We start from the raw sequence: 17,859 nt of genomic DNA on the forward strand, positions 1-17,859 counted from the left end.
ATAGATTAAAAAAACTAGAATGCCAAAAAAGTTGTATTCAAAAGTCACAGAAATCCAGAGAAAATACCCTTGATGACTGATGGGAAAGCAAATGTTTCACACAGACAGGAAAAAAAAAAAACAAACTTTTTCCGCATAAAGGAACAATACAACTGGAAGTCAGATTGAGATGTTAAGTTCTGAAAACAGTAGTCAAATGAGAGTTTTCATTTCAGTGAATGAAAATGTCTTCACAGTACTGTCCAGAACTAAATTATGTTAGAAATAGAAAAATGCTCTGTGTCTAACACATATAGAAAAACCGCTATGGATATAAGGCCCACTTGTACTTTTCTCTATGAGATATACATATGTTAGAACATAAGAATACGGTTGACCAATATAGCCAACTCTAGAAAAATATTAACACACCTAAACTAGGTTACAGAAAACTAGCTGACATCTGGGACCATACGGGGTTAAGAAGACTGAAAAAGGAGATGTGAGAAAGGGAGAAGCAGGAGAGAAAATTTAGATGTTTTTCTGGCTTTTTTTTTAAGGTTAAAAAGTTGTTCCAAAATGTTTTGGACCCTACTACTCTCATAACACAGCTGGAATGATAATGGATTTTTTTAAAAGAAATTTCTCATATCCAGAAGACAGTATGCTCAAATAGCATACATTTCTTCTGGGATTTCAGTGTGCTTTAAATACAGTAACCAATTAATATAACTAAAATTACACGACTAAATATACACAGCTCCTTTACTATTCACAACACCGGCTGATAGGTATTATTACTTTCTGCCAGTAAAATGTTGGGTCCTGAAATTACCAGGATAATTCTCAGATTGACTGTCCCTAAAAGAAAAATCATAACCTTTTGAAACAGAAAAGGGTTGGGGGAAGAAGGGAGTACAGAGGAAACTGTGTAACATTCTTCAAAAAGAAACATAAACTTTTTCACAAATGAAACTTTTATCAGTGCCATGCAAATTTACAAGTCCTGAAGAAATTTCCCAGAGACATCTCTGAGTAGGGCAGCAATTATGTTTTTTGAAACCAGAGTGAATTACAACTAAATACCAAACAATAAATTCATGTAGTAAAATGCAGAACAGGAAAACATATAACCAAGTCTTACAGTATATGCTTAAAAAACTGCAATGCACTCCATTTTTTTTTTTGCAGGCAATCCATGTACAACAGAAGGCACTGTTATCCAAATATAAATCAACCAATTCTGCATGGCAAAAACCTGAGAAGTGCAATTCAATTCAAACCCACCTTAGTCAATCATCCTTTGGAGTATACAGTTGGTTTTTTAAGTCCAACATTTTTCTTTCTTAAAATTTCATACATTACTGTGGTTGTTTAAAATACTAGAAATAGGGTAAGGAGATAAAAGTGCTGCTTAAGGAAACTGGTAGAGCAGGCCACTTAAAAAGGAAAACTCCCCTCATTTCTTCCCCTTAACCCTCAAAAGTCAATAACCACTGTGAAATAAAATCTAATGATGAAATTCAGTCCTTGCATTTCTTTCTTCAATTGTTGCTAGGTACAGTCCCAAAGTTAAATGGTGAAAGCATGCCTTTATTATCAAAGGTGAAGGCTCCTTGTTCAATCTTCTTTGTCTCTAGAGTCAACAAAAAAAAGAAAGTAAAAAGAAAGTTGCAAAAATTGAAAATAACTTCCATATATTCTCTCCTCTTTTTAAAAATATTTTTTAAATACTTTATTCTTTTCCAATGACATAGAACTCATGAGGACTTCAAATGTTCTGGTGAATTTGACTTCTTTTTTAAAAAAAAAGTCCTATGCCAAAAAATTGACAATATACTACTTAACCTTGTAAAAAATATTTACTAAATGATGAGAAAAGTAAAAGCAAGTTTCAAAGTGGTTACACTAGATTTACTGTTTCTATTGCTGTGAAGAATAACATTAATAATGAACTATTGCTTAAATATTTTAGGAATCAATGATTTACAAAGCACTTTCCTTATATGGTCAATAAGGCATGACTATTAATGTCTATTAAATTCTAAGTTCTTATAAAGGATTGCATATTACACTTTGAAATTCGTCACTACTACAAGATATAACACCTAACACATACTATATATCCAATAAATGTTTATTTGGATGAATATGACACTTTCTAAAAAACTTCTTATAGATTAATAGGCCTCTAATCTTACTGAATAATTTAGTAAAAGAGGTACTTTTTTCAGACTAAAAAAAAAACAAAACAGTTTCCTAACTCTAAAGCCCAGGTTCCTATTTTCCTTTATGTTTTAAATTCTGAATAAGCATGCTTGTAGCTTGACTATTGTGCTTTTTCATTATAAAATAGTTCAGTAAAGTACTACTGCCTATTACTAACATTTTAGAATTATACTCTAATAACCTCAATATATATTTATTTCTCCAGTTCAAAAATCTACTTGTCAAGAAAATAACAATAAAAATTAAGCCCAAAGAACTAGACCATATTCTTGCATAAGACCCTGCACTTAAGAGTAATAAAAGTACTTTAACAACATATATATACTTCCAGAAATAACTTGTTACCCAGAGTTAACTTGCAGAACATCTAGCTCAGACTCTGCTTTATTCACAAAACAGAATACAAATTCTTTTGCCAATTCAGAATCAATCAGTCCACCAACAATCCTATCTTAGTGTACACACTTATAAATGATTTAACCACTTACCTGCAGCATTTCTCCGGTGTTCTGCCAAAGTGTAAATTTCCTGTAATGCTTTCTTCTGTTCTTCACTGAGTGGTGCTGTCAACAAATGGTACCAGGAAGCATCCCGTTGCTGCACATCTGTGAAATGGGTGTGGGGTGGGGGGTGGGGAAGGGGAGCCAGCCCCAAAAACAAAGTGATAAGTTATGTAACTGACAAATATTATTCCATGACTATAGCACCACAAGAAAATTATGATAGGAAATATTCTAAAAAGTAGTTAAAAGGTGCTAAACAACTACATGCTGGTGGCATTCAGGAAAACAATAAACCAATAAGTGCTTTTTATGTATCTAATCCATACCCAAAGATATAGGATAAGACTTTGCTAACTTACTTTTCCTCCCCTAACCCTATGTCCCCCTTGGCTGGCTATACTTCTTGCCTCTTAAATGGTAATGTTCCTCCAAGGTTTAGTACTTAGTCTTCTGTTCTTCTCTCTATATATACTCTCACCCTCAAAGATCTTACACTCAAAGCTTCAACCATAATCTCTACATAAAATAATTTGTAAATCTAAATTTATACCCCAAACCTCTGGTCTCATTGTCTCCAAATGCTTTTTCTACTTAGATGTTTTTGCATTAACTCAAACTAAATTTACCTACATTCAAATTCCTCACCTTCCCAATATGAGTTGCAGCCAATGAATTATTTGATTCATGATACCATTACTTTCTCAATCACCTTCTCTCAAATAACTGGCCTCATTTTCAAATTTTCCTTCTCCTTTGGATTTCACAGCTAATTAAACTATTCTTCCTCTGCAGTGTTTCTTAATCCACAGTTTAGTACCTGATTAATCAATCAACAAGCATTTATTAAGTGCTTATTATGGGCCAGGTACTGTGCTAAGTGATGAGGAAACAAAGAAAAGCAAAAATACAGACCCTAGCCTAAAGAAGCTAACATTCTAATGGAGGAAACAATATGTAAATAACTATGTACAAAGAAGATATATATAGTGTTTACAGAAGGTAATCTTAGAAGAAAGGTACTGGCAAGGAGGAGGACAAAGAAAGGCCTCTCGTATCAGGTGGGATTCAAGTTAAGTTTGGATGGAGGCCAGGAAATTGAAGAGGTAGAGATGATGGAGAACATTCTAGGTACAAGGAATGGCCACAGAAAAGGCTGGGAGACTGAGTGTCATATTTGAGGAGCAAGCAACCAGTATCATTGGAATTTACGGTATACCGAAGGGAGAAAAGCATAAAAAGACTGGAAAGGCAGGAGAGGGCAAGGTTGTGAAGGTCTTTAAATGCCAAATGAGCATTTCATATTTGATCTTGGAAACAACAGTGAGCCGCTGTATATAATACTGAGTGATATGGTCAGACCAGAGTTTGAGTCAAGACTATGTGAGTATAGATACAAATTTCAATCCCCAGTAATTAAAAAAAAAATCACATTTTTATTATATGCCTTTAAAAATCCAATATGATACTTTACTATAGAAATGAAAAGAGAATCAAATGCTCTTTGAGAACTGCAGTCTTAGTATAAATGCTCTATACAATGTTTACCATTTAATGGTATCTTTAAACATCTTTCAGAGAATCAAATTAAAATATGTACATATTATTTTGCTAATGATTCAAAACAAGAGGACATACTTAATAGGGCCTGTGTGAAAAATTGATATTCATCCACACTATCTTCGACATCAAGTGGAGTGCTGAATCCTTCAAGAGCAGTTTCTTCCAAAACATCTTCATCCCAATCATCATCATCTTCTTCCTCATCTTCATCTCGTCCTTCATTATTCTCATGCATTGCTTGATTAGTTTCATTTGTGTCTTCCTCATCACTTGGAATTTCCTCTGTAAACCCATTTAGTATTTAAAACAAAATTCACCCAAAATAAATGCATGACACACTGAACAATCTGAATAATGATGATTGTAATAATAACAAGAATAATAATAATTAACATTAATGTAGTACTTTAAAGTCTGCAAAGCACTTTATATATTATCTCATTTGAACCAAGCAACAATTTCAATAAATCAAATCCAGGGAGCCACTGTTCCATCATGGCTTATAGTAAAAACAATAAAAACCATTTTCAAAGAATGAGAATAGTATATAGCTTGTTAAAACTGTACACAAGAAATTATATAATCAATCTCTCAGGTAATTTTAAAAATAACTTTCCCCTCCTCCCCCAAGTTGTCAAACAACTCCTAAATCAGTGATCTATCTAGTTTGATGTTTCTACTTTTAACTTTCTATTGCTTCCTCATACTGATTACTGCAGGATTTCTTTTTAACAAGAGATTCTTTAATGAACTTCATTTGTCTTAAAAGAAACATGAAATGCTTGTGTTGTGCACTTTAAAGAATTAACTAATAATAACCACCATTTTTAACTGCATGCTATTTAACTACTAGCTAAGTTGTTCATGAACTGCCTGAAAATATTCAAATTAGGAGGTCACTACTACTACTAGAATGGTGAAAATACAAAAATTCGAAGAAAAAATAAAGTAGTTACCTTTGCGTGGGTTGAAAAGTTAAAAGCTGAATTGCATGTTACCATGGATTGGTTTCTGTTTTCAGTACCAGTCTGTTCATAGCAGTTAGACCAGTACTGTAACTAATAGGAAAGCAGCACTTCAGTCTCAACCTTCCATAAGGTATATAAAATACATATATGCAGTAAATGAACAACATGGACTATTGAAAAAAAAAAGCCCCACAATGAGAAAAAATCTGGAGATAACCCAAACTTCAAAGTACCAATTTTGAACCTAGCTCTAAAAATGCTACAGGAAGTACCCATGATATCTAATAAACTTAAGGGTAATTTTTGGTGTGAAGAAATCAACCAAAATAAGCTTGACCCAAATAATTAAAAATATGACACAGACACTAAAGAGTTTGCAACCAATACCTTCAACTATTATTTCTACTAAGAATATAAAATTAAGAAAAAGAAGCCTAAAAGTTACAAGTTACAGTATCTGTAGACAAAGAATGAATTGTAAAGAGGCTAAACAAAATCAGATCCAGAGAACTGTATACTGTAGTAAAAATAGCCTTCTCTGGCTTATAATGGTTTGCAATATTACTCAACTCAAAATATACTTTAAAGTAAAACTATATGACTACAAAATCATTATATAAGCAAGCTTAGGAAAATTTATCAATTAATAAGCACTTATTAAGCTTCTACTCTATGTCAAGCAATGTGGTAAGTACTAGGAAACAACAACAAAGATGGAACACTTCTTGCCTGCAAGGAGCTTGCATTCTATCAGAGGGAGTAAGACTTTTAAGAGGAGATGGATAGATAGATAGATAGATAGATAGATAGATAGATAGATAGATAGATAGATAGACAGATAGATACAAAGACTTTTTTGCATATGGAAGATAATCCAAAAAAATCTTCTTTAGGGAGTGGTACTTGACCTGAGCTTTGAAGGGAGCTGGGAATTCTAAGAAGGTGGTCATAAAGAAGGACAGCATTGTAGGCATGAGGGACAGCCTGTGTGAAGGCACAGAGACAGTAAATGAAACTGGTTCAGATAGTTCTTACTTTCCATACGTGAACTCTACAAAAAGTGATTTTTACAAAATGCGAATATGGTAAGGAAAGTGGGGTGGGGGAAGTAGGAAGGGAGCAGAATACCTTTGGAAGGAGGGTGTCAGCACACAGATCAAACACATGTTGGGGGCCAGGGACAGAGAAACAAGAGGAGAAGGAGGAATACTTTGGGACAGGGCCAGCCACCTGGGAGCCTGGCTGGAGCCAAGAGGAAGGGGTGAGAGTGGAGACACGTGGGGGCCAGACACACAGGATGGGTGAACAGAGCAAAGGTCTCTCCACAATGGAAGTCTCAAGGCAAACCAGGATCCAGAGGCAGTCTCTCTCACTCATCTGTTCTTCTGCTTTCACTTGCAGGGATTTTTTTGTTTAAAAGATTTTTGTTTATATGTTTGTTTGGGGAGTGGGGAGAGGAGAAAACCACACAGCACTGAGATAAAGGGTAGGAGCTAAATGAAAAAGCATGATACTATACAGTAAAGTTAATATATGTGGTTTCTTGGAAAGCTGTTTTCCTTTAGAATTCTTTATATGAACTCAAATTTACATAATGTGAATTTACATAAAGCAAGAACTGTCTGTATGAAGAAAACAGCAAGTAGACTAGATTAGAATGTAGAGTGTATGAAGGAGAGACAAAATCAAGCAGAAAAGATAGGTTGCAGCCATCCTGTGAAGGTTTTATGCCAAGTGGGAAAGTCTACTTCTGATCCTAGAAGTAACAGTAAGCTACAGAGCTCTTTGAGTAACATGGTTAAACCTGTGTTTGAGGACTATTACTCTGGCACCTATGTGGAGGATAAATTAAAGACAGAAAGTCTTTAGACAAATGTGAGAGATGTTGTGGAAGGAGAATCAGCAAAACTTGGCAATGAATGGACATGAAAGGTGAAGGAAAGGGAAGAGGTGATGATGATTACTCTAAGGTTGGAAAACTAGGTGGCGGCAAGACTGAAGTACCCTCAAAAGAAATAAGGAATTTAGGAAGATGAATAAATTTGGTATAAATAAACCAGGTGAAAGAGATGTGGTGTTTCTGAGAGATTATAGGTTAAACTCTTAGCACACTAATTCTTGGGATTTAAAACAACAAAAAAGTCTGTTTTCTGGAGTCACACTGATTATTCACAACCAGGAAAGAAAACGGAGCAGGGCTCCTCCTTGTTCTTACCCCAAAGAGCAAGCTCCCGAAAACTATGCTTTACAAAAAAGGCATCCTCATCTCTGCTGAGTACAATGCTGCCATTATTTCTCTATCCTCTATCCAACTGAAGGTTGTATCCAATATGGATAGTTTTCTTATCTCCCACAAAAGAGGACATAATAAGAATGGAAGGTCAACTCGTTTTAGATAAATGTGTCACTATATGACAATGAGCATGAGATCTCTAATTTGTATAATGAGGTTAAACTCTGAAATTCTGGGATTAAGTTCTATGGGAGAGTCAAACACCATTAGCTTAGAGAAAGAATTATTCAATTTCAGTATTAATGTGTGCCTTCAAATGTTTTCCTAGAAATGAATCTTAAAAAACTGATTCAGTTCGTTGTCTTTTATACCTATAATGATCTTATTCTATAGAGTCATGGTACTAATTAATCTCTCTTTTTTTAAACTATCTTCTCCCAAGTACTTAATCATTATAATTTGGTCCCAAATTCAAATTATACAAAGATAATAATCTTAATGATTCCCATTTATCAACTGTGAAGATGAGCTAGCCAATGTTAATTTAAAAAAAACAACAGGCATCTCTAGTAACTGCCATGTTGATGCTTTTGTTTTCAAAATAAGTACTCTGTCATCTCTAAAGATTTATTAAAGCAATCCAATTAGCAAAGTTCTAAAATATGTTGGTTTTCTGTTATTTACAAAAAAGCATTGCTTTGTTTATTATAAAAAATTCTAATAATTTAAAAATATTCAATAACTAAATTAATGAACTAGATATAAAAATAAATATTATAAGACTCAGTGAGACACATTTAATGGTGAGAAAGCCATTTGACTGATAACAAAGGTTCATGAGGTTAAAGGAAATTTACTCTATTTTAAGGTACCATGTGGATTAAAATTAAGATTGGAAGAAAATTTATGTTGAGTTGAAATTTAATTGTAGTAACAGGGTAAATTAGAGGAAATATGGAATTATAGCTTGAAAGCCAGCCTTGAACTCAGGAAGAATTGTGTTCAAATCCTACCTCTAATCCATACTGGCTCTATGACCCTGGATAAGTTGCTCAACTTCTCAGTGCCCTGAACAATAGTCTAAGACTCTAAGTCATAGAAAAAATTAGTCAACATACATTGGTAGAGGTAGTTTCATCACCAGTAGTTCCCTACATAACTGAATCCAAAAGTCCAGACCGAAAAACAAAAATGATGACTATCCTACAGTACAGTCAAAATGACTTTACCATTATCTTCTGCATCTGCCTTTTCCTCTTTAGAATGATCTCTTTGGTCAGTAAGTTGTCTAGTGGTACAGACTTGTTTGAGACCCAAGAAAAGGAAAAGGATTGAAGGAACTATTTGTCCAGCCACAGCATCTACTGCAGGAGGTCGATTTTGTAACTCCAGTAAGATGCTCAGTCCTATTATACACATCTTCCGGTCATGATGCCTAAAAAGAAACAAAATGATGGCATTAGCAATGATTTAGAAAACGAAATCATTAAAAATACTTTTAGGAAAAAAATTCATGAATGACAAAAAATGTCAAAGCTTTAAGCAATGCTTCACTTACCCAAAGAAAATGCCTCATATTATATAACAGATATATGTTGTTCCTTAAAAAGTCGCACATAACAAAACATTGGTTTTATAAACTGTGTTATATCTTTGATGTGCTAAAGAAGCTCACTATTTAAAGGAAACTTGTACCAAATCTTTTAATAATATTAATACTCAATTCATAAAGAATTTATGTGTTTGTATTTTGGCATAGTAATCATACTTGTATTTGAGACAATAAAATTTCTAGTACAATAGAAAGATATTTAGATAGTCTGCTGGAATTTGTTAAAATATGACTGATCTACATACAACCCAATCATATCCCTGTTCTGCATTTAATCTAAACACTCAAAGCTGTATCTTGGTTGTAATATGGGTACTAAGCACTGCTAACTAGCCTAGAGCAAATCTGAATTATCTGCCAATCTAAACATGAAAAATTTAACCCTGACAAAACAGTCGCACGAGATACAAAATACATGTTTTAAATTTTTAATTAAATTGGTATAAAACTATCAAAGACTAAAGGCTTATAAAATTAATACTCTCTATGGGGATGGGACAGAATTGGACTTGTACTCCTATTATTATAACTCTAGGTGAGGGAACTTCCCTTAACCAATGTAGATCAGCAATTCTTCTGCAACTAATAGTGAGAGCTGATTGGAGTACAGAGAGATTAAGTAATTTGGCCAAGGCCAATTATGTGTCAAAAGCCAAGGGCCATTGCCAGTCATCCTGACCTATGTCTTGCCACTAGATTCTGATGATTCTGAAGGAGAGAGTGGGACTGATGACTTTGCACAGCTCTAGCTCACTTAAATCCTATTCACTTTAAGAGAAGGAAAATTAAAACAAAATGTTTAAAGGGGAAAACTGGAGTGGCAGCTTCAAAAGGGAAAAACAGAATAAAACAGCTAATTAACTGAATATTAAAAGCTTCATTTATTATTCAATCGACTAATAAATATTTGTTAAATATCTAATATGTGCCAGGCACTGATCAACGTACCAGGAATTCAAGAACAAAGAAGGAAACAATGCCTACTCAAAGGGAAGCTAATGATGATATAAGACACCAAGAAATAAAACAAAATCAAAAAATGAAAATAGAAGATAATGTGAAACATCTCATCAGAAAAACAACTGACCTGGAGAACAGATCAAGGACAGAAAATATAAGAATAGTCAGACTACCTGAAAGTTACAACCATAAAAATGATCTTTACACAAGATTACAAAAAACTATTGAGAAAAATTACCCTGAAGTTTTAGAACAAGAAGGTAAAGCAGAAATAGAAAAGAAATCCACTGGTCACCACCTGAAAGAGACCCCAAGAGGAAAACTTACAGGATTATCATAGTCAAGTTTCAAAGCTCTCAGATTAAGGACAAAATATTACAGAAAACAAGAAAAAAAATGATTTAAATACCATGTAGCTACAATCCGGATCACACAACACCTAGCTGCTTCTACATTAAAAGACTATAGGTCTTAAAACACTATATTTCAAAGAGCAAAAAAGCTGCAGTGCAAAGAAAAATAATTTGCCCAGCAAAGGTAAGTATAATCCTGAATGAAAAAAAAAATGGATATTCAACAAACTGAAAGACTCTCTGGTATTTCTGATAAGATCAGAACTCAATGGAAAATTCAACATATATGATCCAGGAGAAATACAAGGTAAACATTAAAGACCAATTATAAGGGACTCAATAAGGTCAAACTGTTTACTTGTTATATGTGAAAATGTTACCAGTACTACCATCACTGTCATCATTACTTGGGTGGTTGTTAGGGCATGCAAAGTGGGATTTTTACTGTTTTTCCTTCTGGAATGCTTCTCAGCTCTAAGGCAATCAAGTGCTTTTGATTGAGTCTTGCCTTTGTAGGAAGGCCCATACACTTTTGCTAATTAGGTCACAAGAGGTGTGAAGCTCTCAGGCCCTGAAAAAGGGTATATATACTCTGAGGGTAGCCATTAAGCTAGAAATCTCAGAACTTTGGGAGGAGAGATTTTGCTTTGGGGGCTCACTCACTGGAAGAATGTCATGTGATTTGACCAGATGAGACTCTGGGTAGCTGTTAATGAGACCCCTGTCTTTGAAAAACCCAGATGTTGGTGCTTCTCTCTCTCTGGTAACTATGCATGTAATGTCTTGTTCAGACAACTAGAAGCCTGTTGATCTGTGTTATTTTGCTCTGTTTATTTAATTTCTGCTTGTAATTTCTGTTTCTGTTTTATCTGAAGTTCAGGATGCTGACTTTTCCCCTGGACTAAGTGAATGATATATGCATGTTTAATTGAAGTGAGATTGTAAACCCCTTAAAGTTGCTTTCCTTAGAAGAGCAGATCAAAGAACCTGTGCTAGCAGCCTTCCTGTGTGCTGGTGTTATTGGTCTTACACAGCCACAGTAGTGGCAAGTAGCATTGTTGTTATAGTAGTTTGAAAAAAGAAAGGCTTAAGCTGAGCTGAGTATGATGGGTTGATTCTAAAAAGTAAAAGTGGGTAGGGAAAGGTAAAAAGGAGCACACAAATGCCTCATACAAATGAGGCATGAAAGGAAGAACTGATACAGAAGAAACAAGTGGAGTGCTGGAAACTTACTCTCAAAGGAAAGGTGTTAAAGAGGGAACAACATATACATCTAGAAGGGTATAAAATTCTAAATTTATTTTTAAAATTAACCTTTTTATTTTATTATAAAGAAAATACACTTTTAGAAAGGTATAAAGAATTAGGAAGGTGGGAGAGAAGATAAGGGAGGGACTCTTAGAGGGGTAGGCAGATTAAAGTTGGGGGAAAAGATAAGGGATGGACTCTTAAATAGGTGGGTAGATTAAGGAACAGGAAGGCGAGGTAGAGGTTAGAAGTAAATTAGACATGTGAGGAGGGAGAAGGTATACAGGGCAAGAAGGATAGGAGGAAAAATAGGATAGAGGGAAATATACAACTAATAATTATAAGTTTGAGTGCAAATGGGATGAATTTTCCCATAAAATGGAAATGGATAGCAGAATGGATTAAAAATCTGAATTCAACAATATGTTGATACAGGAAATATATTAAAAAATGAGAGATACACACAGAGTTAAAAATAAGGGGCCTCCCCCTGAACTAAGTGAATGACACACACACGTGTGTGTGTGTGTGTGTGTGTGTGTGTGTGTATATACACGCATATATATATATGCATATGTCTGATTAAACTGAGATTATTAACCCCTTTAGTTGCTTTCTGTTTAAAAGCAGATCAAAGAACCTGTGTTAGCGGCCTTCTGTGTGCTGGTTGTTGTTTGTTTTACATAGCCACAGTAGCTGCTAGCAGATTGTTGCTACAAAATGGCATAGTTGTGCAGGATCTACAGATTAAAAGTATGGAGTTTTGGGGTACTGGGATGGTGGTTGAATGTTTCCCAGTTATTGGGTTGCTCTTTGCACTTGTGGTGACTATGGTTCTGTGGAGCCCCAAGAAGCCTGAAGAACAGGCAAGTGGCAGTGATGGGAGTGGTTTCCCAAGAGCCCAGAGCAAGGGCCCTGGGACATAACCTCTCCTTCCACCTCCCTGCCCCACTAGCACTCCAGAGGAGACAGGCCAGAGAAGAGGCTGTGGAGAACAAGTCGAGGCTTGGGGGAGGGTTGGATGGTTGCCAAGGGCTTGAGTCGATAAGCTTGGTTCTGGAGGACTGTGTTGAAAGGGTGAATATCTTGATATTGTATTGTATGTGGAGCTTTGAAACAGGAGTAGAGAATGGCCTTCGTGCAGATTTGGCAGGAGCGGCTGGTGAGGAGAGAGAAGAAGCAGACAGTCACTGCGAATATGTTAACCCAGACTGCTTGCATGAGAACTTTGGAAAGGTGAGAGCAGTGAGCTGCCTTCGAGCCAGCTTTAAGGTGAGACTTCAAGCCGATGGTGGCTGCTGACATACTGACAGCCTTCCTGAGAACTTTGGAAAGGAGAACAATTTGTAAAGAAACAAGAGACAGAAAGCATTGTGAATTGTAAAATGGATAATTTTGATTACATTAAATTTAAATGTTCTCATACAAATAAAATCAATGTGGCAAAGATTAGGGGGAAAGCAGAAAAATTGGGGGAGGGGGGTGGGAATTTCATAGACAATCTCTCAGATTGTATTGGTAATTAAGGTGGAACTTTTTTTACTGTTTTCTCTTTTGGAGCACTTAGGTAATCAAGTGCCTTTGATGAGTCTGGCCTTTGTTTCTTTGATTAAATCCAGGAGTCTTTGATGACCTGCTTAAGAAACAAGAAAGCCTAGTTCACAAAGGTTTGAGTCCCATGGTTGTGACACCCTTTGACCCTGAACAGGATATATAAATTCAGAGGTTAGCATTTTGTTTGGGGCTCTCACTTATTGGAAGAGTGTTTTGTGATTTAACCAGACAAGACTCTGGGTAGCCGCTGGTGCTTTTGTGGTAACTATGCATTGCTATGGATAGACTGGTTTGTGTTACTTGTTCTGTTTACATAACGTATGTTTGTAATTTCTGTTTATATTTGCTCCGAAGTTTAGGGTGCTGGCTTTTCCCCCTCAAACATATATGTATGTTTGATTAAAGTGAGGTTGTTAACTCCTTAAGGGTGCTTTCCTTAGAAAAACAGATCAAAGAACCTGTGCTGGTAGCTCTTCTGTGTGCTGGTGTTGTTGGTCTTACACAGCCACACCAGCGGCAAGCAGCAGTGTTCTTACACAGATAAAGGTCTCATTAATCAAATGAACAAACAACTTTTTCAATAAAAATACGAGTCATCCCCTAATTGTTAAGTGATTAAAGGATATGAACAGGAAGTTTTTCAATAAGAAATCAAAACTATATAGTTATATGAAAAAATGCTCTAAATCATTATTGATTGGAAAAATGCAAATCAAAACAACCTTTTGAGATCACCTTACACCTATGAGATTGGCTAAAATGATGGAGGCCCTTCAATTGGGGAATAGTTAAACAAGTTTAGTATACAATTGTGGATGGAATCCAACTGCGATATAAGAAATGATGAGCTGGTTGATTTTAGAAAAGCATAGAAGGACTTGGACCTATGAAGAAAGACACTTTCTACCTCCAGAGAAAGAACTGACAAATAGAAATATGTATAATATCGTCTTACCAACATGTATATGTGTGTATGTGTGTATATGTGTATATATATGTAAACATATACATATTCATATTTAATTCTAGCCTTCTCTAGGGTGGGGTAGGTAGGGAGGAATTAAAAAAAAAGTATACAGCAGAGAACAAAATAAAACTTAGAAGGACAGAAAAGCTTGCTTGCTTTGAAAACAATGTGCAGTATTTATTACATAGTTTTTCCAAAAAAAGTAAGTCTGAAATGGAAATATATGTTTTTATGTCGAATCCTCTCTTTATGTTCTGCTGTATACATGGAAATGTTTTTCCCCTCATTTTGTATTTAAGTTTAAGTGAATAAAAAATTTAAAAATAAAAACTAAATGATAGGACTCTATTATAGAGTGTAATACTATCCTAATGTCTATAAATCTATAAACTATGACAATCAGACTGTACTTTTGCACTCTCCTGACTCATTCTATCCCTATGTCAAGCATGTTGATCACAGCTTCTGATTGGATGAGCTAACTGTAGCAACTTCAGATTAGATGAGCTAACTGGAGAAACTTCAAACTGGATGAGCTGACTACAGCAGCTACAAGCCAACACTCATTCCTGGGGTCTCCAATTACCAACTCAAACCTTCAACCAATATCTGGTCCCAATTAGGAAACTTTCCTTCCTTCCACCCAAGGCTGGTATTGATAAGTGACCTGAAGAATTTCCCTACTACATCTGGTTCTGATTAGGAATGCCCCCTGCCACATCTGGTATATACTAACTGTTCTCAATGAAGCCCATTTTTAATGTATAAAAATCTCCCTGCTCAGAATCCATGTACTCTCAGCAAAATCTTTGCTACTGCTACTGTACAAGTCTCCTTCCCAGAGTGAGTGACCTGGCTCTGTTTAGTAGAACCTTTGTTTGGGGAGGGTGGGGGGTGGGGGGGGGAGCACATGCGTACTCCCCCCACCCCACTTACTGTGGCACACAGTAATAACACTTATGCTTCTGTCATGTACTAGCTTCTCAAGTACAATTTCCTGTCAATTTTTGAATGTAAGGCAGTATATTACAAATAGCTGATATAAAACATTCCTCCCAGACTCCCAGAAGTCAAAGGTATACTCAGAATACACAAATGTCTATGAAAATAGTGGGCTCAGACTTAAAGTATAGTAAGGTGCATATATTGAGTATGTATTGAGTAACGTATACAAACTCCTAACTTCTCACACTTTATTTTATTATTTATTTATTTTTTATTTTTAGTTTACAACACTCAGTTCCAAAAGTTCTTAAGCTCCAAATTTTCTCCTTCTCCCTCTCTTCCCCACTCCCCCCCAAGACGGCATGTAATCTGATAGAGGTTCTACATATACTCTCACATTGAACTTATTTACATAATAACAATAATAATAATAATTACAGTCTAGTTGTAAAGAAGAATCATAACCAATGGAATGAATCATGAGAAAGAAGAAATGCAACCAAAAAGAAGGAAAAAAGAAGAGCAAAGAGTTTGCCTCAATCTGCATTCAGATTCCACGATTCTTCCTCTGGATGTGCATAACTTTTTCCATCATGAGTCTCTTGGAGCTGTCTTTGAACATTGATGAGAAGAGCAAAGTCTATCAAAGTCAGTCCTTACAGATACAATGTGTCTGTAATTGTGTATAATGATCTACTGGCCAACCTGAATATCCTTTCTTGAATTCATAGATGATACTTTTCTCTGTTACATGGGAGAAAGGGTCAAGATCCTTGAAACCCCCTCCCCTCTTTGGGTGATTTTCTTTCCATAAACATTTGTCTTTATTATATGGCTCTACTCCCAGGTGAATATTCTCTTAGCCCAGTCTCTCTGATCCCAGTTGGTCTACTCCTGATACAATGACCAATGTTATCCACCAATGGTGCAAGCTGGGGAAAAGAGAGAGGACAGGAAAAGAGATAGAGAGAAATCCTTTCTTCCCTGCAAGAGAGATTTCCTCTCAAAAGCTTATCTCCAACTCTAAAACTGAAATTCTCAATTCTCAAACTTGCCCCTAGAATGGACCATCTCTTAACTGGCCATTATATTTGTTCAAAGGCCCAGTAGTGAGTCTGATTCTCTCAATCAAAAAATATGGCTGCTGTTTCATTTGCCTTTTATCCCAACTGCCAAACCCTTTTAATTGTCTCAAAATGACAGAGTACTTAATCACAGCTTTTTTGTTCACATTGTTAATTGATTCAAATGAGATGCTTGGGCCTTCCATAGATTACATACTAGGGTAGAGGTGAAACTTTTTCTTAACTTCTTAACTGTTTTACCTTTCCTTTCCTCCTATTCCAGTTAAGTAATCCCCTCCCCTCTCAAATTACCTTCATCTACTTTGTATATTCCTTGTCTGTACTTAGTCATGTTTGCTCTTCCATTACAACATGAGCTACTTGAGGACAGAAATTATTTTTAACTTTATATCCCCAGCATTTTACCACAGTGTCACACAGTAAAAGCTAAATAAATGTGTTGACTTATTTGCCTTAATAAAGCCAAAGTCATTAATCTCTTATTAAACATTAAACATAGCATGAAAACCATTCATATATGTTAGAAAAAACCCAACTCATACGTAGGTACGTAACTGATATTTTCTTTTAATTTCTTTTCAGATAAACTACATACAGAATGGTATAGTTAACAGGCAACAAGCCTCAATCAGGAAGATCAGTCTTTGACATATACTGGGTATGTGAGCCTGAGTTAGTCATTTAATTTCTCAGTACCCTGGGAAGTTCTCTAAGAGTCTAATTTTTAGGACATTGCCTTAGTAGAAAGTGTTTCCTCATTTGGAATTCTCCTGACCACTGAAATCAGACTCCAGGAACACTCACATAATCCTTCTCCCCAAATATAATAAAAAAAAACCCCATAATTTTATCCTTGTCATATTTTGAAACATTCAGCAGAAATGTCAGCAAAAAGTTTACATGAACTTATATACTATAACTTCATTACAATTAATTCGGTTAATTTTTAATTGACTATTTGTTATTGTTCAATCATTTGTAGTTCTGACTCTGTGACCCCATTAGAGGTTTTCTTGGCAAAGAAACTAGAGTGTTTTCCATTCCCTTCTCTAGTTCATTTTACAGATGAGGAAACAGCCAAACAGGGTTAAGTGACTTGCCCAAGGTTACACAACTAGTAAGTACCTAAGGCCAGATTTGAACTCAGGAAGTTGAGTCTGTCTGACTCCAGGGTCAACACTATTGACTGTGTCATCTACTTGCCCTCAGATGACTCTAAGGTTCTCTAAATGTACATCACATCACAAGCAAAAAGCAATAATTTTGTTATTTCCTTGCCTATAGTTACTCCCTCAATTTCTTTCTTATTAATTCTTTAGTTAGCTATGTCTACATCTGAAAAAGGTATGTTAATGCCGGCAGTACTATTAATTTATAATCTACTTCTCTCCCCAATTTAATTTTTTTTTGAGTTTAACTTTTTTAATTATTTAATATTTTCAGTTTTCAACATTGATTTCCCCAAGATTTTGAGTTACAAATTTTCTCCCCATTTCTACCTTCCCCTACACACCAAAATGGCATATATTCTGACTGCCCCTTTCCCTAGTCTGCCCACTCTTCTGTCACTCCACTCCACCAACAACAATCTCCTTTCCCCTTACTTTCTTGTAGGGCAAGATAAATTTCTATACCTCATTGCCTGTATATCTTATTTCCCAGT

The 17,859-nt window shown here is 35.4% G+C and overlaps 1 protein-coding gene across 2 annotated transcripts in view; it reads right to left on the minus strand.

Annotated features, from left to right (window-relative positions):
- Positions 1-938: 938 nt before the first annotated feature.
- Positions 939-17,859, minus strand: part of IPO8 (importin 8) — a 190,420-nt gene continuing 173,499 nt past the window's right edge. The window contains exons 22-25 of one of the 2 annotated variants that reach the window (XM_036759719.1): positions 8,702-8,907; positions 4,347-4,553; positions 2,697-2,813; positions 939-1,615 (exon numbers count right to left, since the gene is read on the minus strand). In XM_036759719.1, coding sequence (XP_036615614.1) covers positions 1,524-1,615; positions 2,697-2,813; positions 4,347-4,553; positions 8,702-8,907 — 622 coding nt within the window. In that variant the 3' untranslated portion in view covers positions 939-1,523. Of the gene's footprint in view, positions 1,616-2,696; positions 2,814-4,346; positions 4,554-5,206; positions 5,330-8,701; positions 8,908-17,859 lie in introns of those variants that run through there. The other variant, XM_036759720.1, reaches the window with a different exon arrangement.

The sequence above is a fragment of the Trichosurus vulpecula genome, chromosome 5, assembly GCF_011100635.1.
Source record: "Trichosurus vulpecula isolate mTriVul1 chromosome 5, mTriVul1.pri, whole genome shotgun sequence".
Classification (NCBI taxonomy): Eukaryota; Metazoa; Chordata; class Mammalia; order Diprotodontia; family Phalangeridae; genus Trichosurus; species Trichosurus vulpecula.